The sequence below is a fragment of the Labrus mixtus genome, chromosome 9 (genome assembly GCF_963584025.1).
Source record: "Labrus mixtus chromosome 9, fLabMix1.1, whole genome shotgun sequence".
In the NCBI taxonomy this organism is placed as follows: Eukaryota; Metazoa; Chordata; class Actinopteri; order Labriformes; family Labridae; genus Labrus; species Labrus mixtus.
This window is the reverse complement of record NC_083620.1, coordinates 4,070,731-4,080,000: the sequence shown is the minus strand read 5'-3', so window position 1 is coordinate 4,080,000 and position 9,270 is coordinate 4,070,731. Positions and strand designations below refer to the sequence as shown.

Genomic DNA, 9,270 nt, shown 5'->3' with positions numbered 1-9,270 from the left:
GCAAACAGCAGCAAACAGGTAGCGAGAAAATGATTGCAGAGCCAACCGCAGATGGAAACATCTGAACGGACACACACACACTGTACATATACACAAACATTCACATTACACACACACACACATTAAAAGCCACTTCAAATTGGGCATGAGATTAAATGTCGCATTGAATCTCCTTTAGCTCCTGATCCCTTTAACCCTGTAGTGCCCTCTTTAACACATCCACATTAAAACAGCAGCTGTGTTCACAGATGATTGTGTGCCCTCGTGTGTGTGTGTGTGTGTGTGTGTGTGTGTGTGTGTGTGTGTGTGTGTGTGTGTGTGTGTGTGTGTGTGTGTGTGTGTGTGTGTGTGTGTGTGTTTTCCCAATACCAGCATTTTAAATTAGGACATGATACCAGTAAAAAAAAAAAAAGAATATCTGTATAGATATCACAGCATGAAAAATAGATGTCCCAGTCCCCCAGTTTTGGATAATTTCTTATTTTTTAATTACGAGCTTTTGGAACATAAGAGAAAATGTAAAAAGTCAGTGGTTAGAAGGAGCACTGTGAGGATCCGCATAAAAAGATATACTCAGCACTCTGTTGTGTGACCTGTGTATCTGTTTCAATATTATTTATTTACATTTTGTAACTGCTCCCTTTATTTGATTGGATACTTATTTTCCTCATTCTCAAGGGATGATTTCACACATTCTGTCCTTTCGTTGTACACTATTGTTTCAATATTTTCTGGTTGATTTATGTCACTAAATAATAGCATACTGATGAAGACCATGATGAGCTGAAACGCATCGGTCTGCTGCACAATTTGAACTTTTCCTATAGCCATGAACTAAAAACAGCTTTTCAGTTCTTGGAACACAACTGAGTGCCTTGGATATCTTTTGTGTTTGCCTACTATACTCTTCAGATAACTTATCTGACTCAAGCATCAAACACATCGACTGTTTTCATCATGGCTGAAGATCTACTCTGTTTTTGGTTTTTTTAAGATTTATTTTTTCGACTTTTAGAGAGATATGACAGTGTTGGATATTTGAGAGAGAGAGAGAGAGAGAGAGAGAGAGAGAGAGAGAGAGAGAGAGAGAGTGGGGAATGACATACGGGAAAGGAGCCACAAGTCGGATTTGAACCTGGGACGCCCGCCTGGAGGACTACAGCCTCTGTACATGGGGCTGCCAGCACCCTGAAGATCTGTTTTTTAAATCTTTGGTACAATTGGATACCATTGATTATGGTATAGGCCCCCCCCCCCCAATATAATGGTAGGGGAAACACTGAATATTAAATCATCTAAAATGTTGACAACTTTAATCTATTGTTTTCATTTAATTTACAGAAAAACAAACAATAAATCTTAATTAATTTACATTTAATTTTGGTCTAATTTTATATGATGTTGTTTCATTTTGTCTGGTTTTAAAGTCAGTTTTAATTGGGACTGTTGATGTTGTCCTTGTGTTTGTTGTGCTCCTGCTTCAGACTAATGTCCTCCTGAGGGAAACGTTACATAAAATAATTTTAATCTAATTTATGCATTTATTCGTGTTCTTTGTCAGGTGATGAACTACATAACTAAAACTCCCTGCACTAGTATCGTACAGACACTAGATATTGGACTTTTAGCAATACATGTAGTGAACAGAACTTATTGAAGAAAAGGAACTATGACATTAGAACATCTCTAGTTTCTTACAAGACACTTAATATAATATAGATAATAAGATAATAATCTCTGTCAACCTTCAAATATCCTCATCGCTCTAACTTTGTTTCCGACTGCTAATTTAGCTTTTTTTTTCTCCTCCTACAACTCCTCACATCTCTCCATCTGTGCCCGAGGGGACAAACTGATACTGACAGAGCGTCTGCTTTGAAGTGTAAAAAATAATGACGGAGTGTGAAATCATCTACGAGAGCAGGCGTCATTATAACTCAGGGTCAAACAAAAACCTCTCTTGAGTTAAGTTGTAATGCAAGCCTGCACCGTGGGCACTTGCACTACCTTGAATTTCATACAATCACACAGAGATATCTGAGCTGAGACAACGGCCTCATAATCTGATAGGGCCGCCTGCTTTGCCTGCTTCCGGACAGAGCTTCAAATGCGCTGCGATATGATCACCGAGCTGCAGCACAGGAGCACCGGTTAATGACGGTGCTACTTCCAGACAGTGATGCACCTCTCCTGTTTCAGGAAGGAGACTAATGACATTTATATGACCTTGTTAAAGGCTCCTTATTGAGGCAGATGTATGATGACCCTATCCGCTGTAATACTACCCTATTGGTCCGAATATATAAAACGTTTTCACTCATGCACTACTGAAAATTAAAAAAAAAAAAAAAGAATGTCAGGGAGGCTGCCTGATTTGTTTGCTTACACATGTTCCTCACAGTGGGGGGGGGGGGGGGGGGGGGGGGGGGGGGGGGGGGTCTCAGGAGGAAAGACAATTAAAAAGTTGTTATTAACTCTTTTCATTTTAGGTTTTGATATATGACGTCATCGGCCTGCGTGCAGAGGTGACAGGTAAATGGTCGGGTCGTGGTCAAGAGATGAATGTACGACATGTATGCCGTTTTTGTTGTGAGGACCCGATGCTTCTTAAGAAAGATAATCAGAAAAAAATTCAACACCGGGAAGTTGCCAAACGGAAGACAGAGTCCTGGTCTTTTCATGGGTGCAACACATACAGTCTAAAGTCTCTGTCATCACCCTCTCCTGCTCAGTGCCTTTTTTCTGAATATTTCCTGCTGCAGTTCTCACATCAGCTGCTCACCTCGACAGGTCACACCTTCACAGCACATTCTCACACAATAATGGCAGAGGCTGCTATGCAAAGTTTCCATCAGTATAATTCATTCATATACATTCACAGGCCACCAACGAAGAGGCGAGCAACTTGGGATGTTTTTCTTTTTTAACTTATAGGGCTGTATTAATAAATCCCGTCATGAGCGTTTTGATATGAAAACATCACAAAGTCTGAATTAAGAAAATGACTTCATGTCAACAAGAGATGTTTCTCACTTAGCTTACTTGCACATTTTTTACTTTAGGATGGAGGCGTGAGAATAGTTCACACCATTATATATGCAGTAACATTAAAATCAAGCTAGCCTCAAAGTACCTTGTGCCAATTAAATGGTGAAAAAAAAACAGCTTTTCTGAGTTATTAAGGATTCAGGAAGGACACGTTGTATTGTGTAAAAACATGAAGAACAGCAGAGAGACATAGAAACTGTGAAATATGAGCTCTAGTCAGACTTTTGTTTCAAGACATGATATTTAAGACCCTGTGACATTTCACCTTCAATATAAATTTGGCAGCGGCTTAATGGAGGTACGAAGTGATCCCTCCTCTATGCGGCCTTCAGAGGTAGCAACAGAGGCGTTACAGGGCTAGATGGGATCTGCAGAGAAACGGTGCTGTGTGTGTGTGTGTGTGTGTGTGTGTGTGTGTGTGTGTGTGTGTGTGTGTGTGTGTGTGTGTGTGTGTGTGTGTGTGTGTGTGTGTGTTCACATGGATCTCCTGCTCTGCCTTGCTCTCTTTTGCTTCTCCAATGCCGTAACACGATGTGAATTGACAACAATATTACGCAATTGCTGAATCATTAGGGACGTCAGAGCCATGTTAAAGTGCTGTTGCAGAATCACACTCTGAAAAGGGCTAAAGATAATCTGCACTTTAGCATTTTGTTTTATTTATACACTTCATGTCAGTGTAGCATTATTGAACTTGGGAATGCACATCTGAAATGTTTCTCATATCAGGCACACTATCGTCCCAGAGCCGGAGCCAGTTTGTGAAGACAGATTGAGAGTCGAATGAGCCGATATTCATCTGCGTTTCAAAGATAAGCAGCCCCCCCCCAAAAAAAGGGAATGACTCAATAATTCATGAGAGTTATAGACTGCACTGCACCTCAGAGTTCCAATTGCTGAGATATACAGCACTGTAATGCAGCTCTCACAGATGTAGCAGAGATGAACTCACAAATCGTATGTAGGCATTTTTTCTTTCCTCCTTCAAATCAGCGAATAAGCAGAGCCTTGAGCTGAGCTGCACAGAAAGTACGCTTCCTTTGCAGACAGCTTGTTGTGAAACGGGAGAGAGAACACTTGAGGAGAAAGTGAGAAAGTGAGGTGCAAGTGTGACGCTGTGAATAGTGCGTTTTCTCTGGCACACTATTTTTGACTTTTCCCAGAAGACACAGAAGTTGTGCTTGTGTTTTCAGTTGAACTCTCTTTCAGTTTTTATTTAAAAAACGCAAAAAAACCACCAAACCCATTATCTACATGGGAAGTGAGTGGGCGTCCAGTGAAATGAAGAACTCAAATCTTACTTGATAAACTGACAGAATAACCAGCTGTGTGTCAGCATCAAATAACAACATAGACGTTACCAGTTTGTCACTGTGAGACTTTAACAGAGTAAAAATGACAAAAGCGGCCTTAAAAATGTCTTTCCTGCGTTCTTTGTTCAGTTATGAAACAACTCTGAAAAACTTTAGAGATGGGATGAGACAGATGACAGAGCGTCAGACACAGAACAAACTTAAATTATTGAGCAGAAACTTTTTTCTCCCATCACTCTGATAATAAAGCCGCGGATACAAAGACTGCAGAAACCAAGCAAAGAAAAGCTTCTTCTTCAGTGCAGATAATACTCTAATACTAAAAAAAAACAACAAGCCTTGAGGTGGAGATGGACTTGCATTGAACTACACAAACCTGCACACATATTGCTGATTTCAGTGGATCGTTCTTGTGTAAATGTGGCCTCAGACTACTTACACTCTATGGATTTCACACAAATGTAATGCCACCCCTGCACATGTCATCGCTCCAGTCCAGCCAGCAAAGTCAAAAAATGAGTCTGGACTTTCTGTGTTGTGGTAATCCAGGGGAGAGAGACGATTCAATCTTTGTTTGCCCCCTTTTGTCTGCTGTTTTCCTCCCTTCTTTTGAAATGTATTGTATAAGGAATTATGTATATGATTCTCCTCTCCTGTATATTTGTGGGCTGTTGTTAAAACCACAACATCTTGTTTTTCCTTTATTGTAAGTGACAATGTTTAAACATAAATAATAAAAAATTGATCACAAAAAAAAATAGTCTGGACAGGCCTATGCTTCAGGAGTCAGGATGGGACAAAACAGGAAATTCATCACATAAGATCATTTTATCACGGTAAATTGTCACGATGCTCATCACTATTTGTTTATCATGAATCCACTGCGACGACCTGAATATCAGCAGAAACAAATAAAAAAGGGCGGAATTTTTATATAAATTGACAAAAAAAAACTGGAACCGCAGCAAGAGATGCTGCCTTACCATGGCATGAGGAGGAATATTATTTAAAGCCAGAGGCTGTCAACTGTGTTTGCTGAAACACTCACAGACCAACAATCCAAACAATGGTGTGACTGGAACAACTGATAAATTCAATCTTTCGACGCAGAAATAATCCTTTTATGGCTGAACCAGGACACCTGAAAGTCTGACAGGACATTTACTGGGTCATTCCTTTTAGACATAAAAAAAAAGAAGAAGGCAGACAGGCAGAGAAAGGGAGCAGATAGGAGGCAGTGTCAGGGCGGCGCAGTCATGGGCTTCAATAAAAGAGGTCTTGGCTTCCCTGCGGGGAGTTTGTCTCAGGCCCATGCTGTGGCCTGCCTGAGGGCCTATCATCATCTGCAGCATCCATTCAACAAACCACTGCACACACACACACACACACACACACACACACACACACACACACACACACACACACACACACACACACACACACACACACACACACACACACACACACACACACACACACTCTCTTGATATATGACATCTGTCTGTGGGAAAGGGGTGAAAACCCTCACAGAGTTTAGTGTGTAGAAGTGAGACATTTCCTCAAAACATCAAAAAAAAAGAAGCTGTTTTTCACACAATGTCAGGCAAGCTGCCTCTGAAATCTTGCTGAGTTGCTCTTTGACATACGTCCTATCCAAGCGGCAAATATTTCCTGTCGGTTGGGAGGAGAGGTCTCAGTAGGCGAGATGTAACGTTTAAAAGGACACTGCCTGAGTCAAAGATGGAGGATGATGACAGAATATGACATTATAATGACTAGGTGCCGTGACAATGTGCTTTTATGCGATCTTACCACGATATTTTGGTGCCAACTCAATTTGTATTGTGATGGAATGAGAATTGCAATTGTGTAGTAACGATTATTGTGGGGTTCTGTTTTTCTGCAAACAGATGACATCACCATTATCCATCTCAGGAATCACACTGTAACTTGGCTTGAAAACGTCACTTGTTTTCTTCCTTTCACAGGAACTCCTTGGTGATATTTTTGGCTTCTTAACACACTCAATGTCACATCCCCTCCCCCGCTCACTTGTGGTGAATTTTCCTTGAATATTTCTTGTTTTTTTTACATCGCTCTCTTAAGTTGATCATTTCAGCAAATCTTCTCTCCTGTCTGTAAGCAACGTGCACTCATTTCAAAAAGTGAAGACATCACAAAAAATGGCCGAACTTTCACATGAATCAGTGATATCGCAGCATTCATTAGTGACTGTGTAAACTGCTGTTCCAGATGGGTTAGGTATTTAAGTGTTCAGCTGTGTTTACAGTGAGCGCCTGCCTGCAGCCCACAGGACGGATGTGAACTTGATGATCCGGGCCGAGTCTAAGACAGTCCCTTCATTCAGTGAGCGCTTAGAGGACACAGGGTGAACCATATGACAACCCCATCCATCCACACACACACACACACACACACACACACACACACACACACACACACACTAAGTGACGCTTGTGCAATAACCCTGAGGTCTAATCACCATCTTGATATACCACGTCTGTCAAATAGATCTCATGTAATAATAATAATAATATTATATGGAACCTACTTGTGCAATAATATGTTCATCCTTATGTGTACTGTGTCTTTTTTTCTAATTACTGAATACACAGACTACATCTCTAGCCCCGTTTCATCGAGCGGTTCAGTTCAGTTCGTCACAGTTCGGCTCACATTTTGTGGCGTTTCCACTGTCGGAAGTTGGGAAAGGTCCCAAACTTACCGGTCCATTAACGTCCTACTTTTTGCTACTTTTCTGTTGGGGTGCCAAGCACACCGGTCCTACCCTAAAAGGCGGGGCTAGAAACAGTGCAGTCTGTTGATTGGTCGAAAGAATCGTCACTTCCCGTGCGGCAGTGCTAATAAATAATTTAAATATCCAGTCGACTTCGCGAAGATTACTTTCAACGCTATTGTATTATTTATGTTAGAAAATGTCAGCTGGAAGCACTGTGCCATGGACGACCGCGGAGGTGCAGACCTTCCTCGGCATAATCGGGTTAGGGTTAGTGTTGCAACTGCAGCTCTGTTGTTGGCTCTTTAACTATTTAATCTATATCTTTTACATGTTTTATTTTATAGAATTGTGCACTGCCTGTTTCCTTTAGTTGTCTATCCTGCTCTTTGCTGCTGTAACACTGTAAATGTCTCTGTTGTGAGATGAATACAGGATTATCTTATTTCATCTTATTTTAGATGGATTATCTATTTATGAGTTTGTTAAAACAGACAAAATGAGCCTCGTCCCCATGTCTTCAGGTAGCTTATATCAGGTTTCTAGCCATCTGAAAAGACATGTACTTCCTTGCGTTGGACACTAGGAGGCTTCATTCACATATTAGCGGATCTACAGGCACACAATAGGCTAATTGGAAACAAGGTGTCAGTGTGTAAAGTAGGGCTGGGAATTATATCGAGTTTTTAAGATATATCGATATATTTTCAAACAAGATATAGGGTAAGACAATATCGTTAATATGGATATAGTTCATGTTGCATTAAAATAACATTACAGAGGTGCCAGGTCACCTTTTTCTCATCTCACTGATGATGACTGACTGTCTGTCCCTCTTAACCCTGCTCCTCCTGTCTCTCTCTTTTATTGTATTTAAGGAACATTTTTATTTTATAATATTACTTTTTAAATTCACAAACAGGTAGTTTATTTTCCATGTGTTTACACTGTTAATAAAATACATATTAATATATATTGAGTACCGCCAGCCATTCAGCTAAACAATATCAAGATATGAGTTTTGGTCCATATCACCCAGCCCTAGTGTAAAGGCCTAATTTAGTTGTTTTTCTGCACCTCAGTTAGGCCGACTGTTTAATAGTAGTAACCATTAACTATTTGGTCATTTACAGTGACTAACACATCTCTGCTCGTGTCATGACACAGCAAAGTCAAAGGGACAACTTCTCCCAGTTGTTCCTCCGACTTGATGCCTTCATGGAATTTTTTTCTCAGTCGGACACTCATTTTTCCGATTATTACGACACCACGTGAATGCACGGTGATGCTGCGTTTGGGACTGTAAATATTCGGTTTGACCCGATGTCGTCCCCGTCCGGACGACCTCTGACATAAACTGACACCCCGACTTTAAAACCCACAAACAAACCTGGACACAGAAACACACCGACACTCACAAATACACCCAGATATAAAAAACACACAGTGTGACGTTCACTTACGCTCTTGGTCTGGGGAAGCCCATGGATAGAAGCACATCCAGGCTGGAGGATCCACATTTCACTGAGCCTGGCCGGTTCTGCCGTAGCCTCCGAGGGATAATTTTACTGTAGAGGTCCTCTTTGGCAGCCATGGTCCACTGGGTCACCCAGTCAGCTACAAGCCGGATACAGTCCACCTCCTCCACACACCATGAGCTACGGCTGGGTCCGCACGACTGGAGAGGTAACGGCACCTACACGGAGCGGAGCTGAGACTCCGCCCACCGCAGGGGACAGCCAATGAGATCTGCTCACTGAAGAAATACGGCAGCTAGAACACAACACAGTAGTGCACTAGAGCAGAATATGTGTGGTGAGGGGGCTAAGTGGATGCGATGTATATAATTTTACACAGCTTGAGATGTGATAGGCTGTACGCAGTTTTAATATTTAAAGCACAGGGCCGGCTCTAGCTTTTTTGGTGCCATAGAGTAGTAGACCAGGGATTCAAGCTCAGGACCCCCAGAGCCCCCCTCAGGGTGCCAGAGATTGGGAATCACCACTGTCTCTGGAGGTGGTCGGCATATAACGTAACCAAGTCAACGCACTAACAGGTCTACCTAAACACTGGTAACCCAAAAGAATTTAAAAAAAAATGATTTTATAATGTATCGTAAGAAAGGCTAAAAGAGATTACAAGTCATTTCAA

At 41.4% G+C, this 9,270-nt stretch overlaps 1 protein-coding gene across 2 annotated transcripts in view; it reads right to left on the bottom strand.

The window, feature by feature from the left end:
- Window positions 1–8,832, bottom strand: part of ubash3bb (ubiquitin associated and SH3 domain containing Bb) — a 27,557-nt gene extending 18,725 nt beyond the window's left edge. The window contains exon 1 of one of the 2 annotated variants that reach the window (XM_061046007.1): window positions 8,583–8,832. In XM_061046007.1, the coding sequence (XP_060901990.1) occupies window positions 8,583–8,713 (131 nt within the window). In that variant the 5' untranslated portion in view covers window positions 8,714–8,832. The remainder of the gene's footprint in view (window positions 1–8,582) is intronic. The other variant, XM_061046006.1, reaches the window with a different exon arrangement.
- Between the last annotated feature and the right edge of the window lie 438 nt (window positions 8,833–9,270).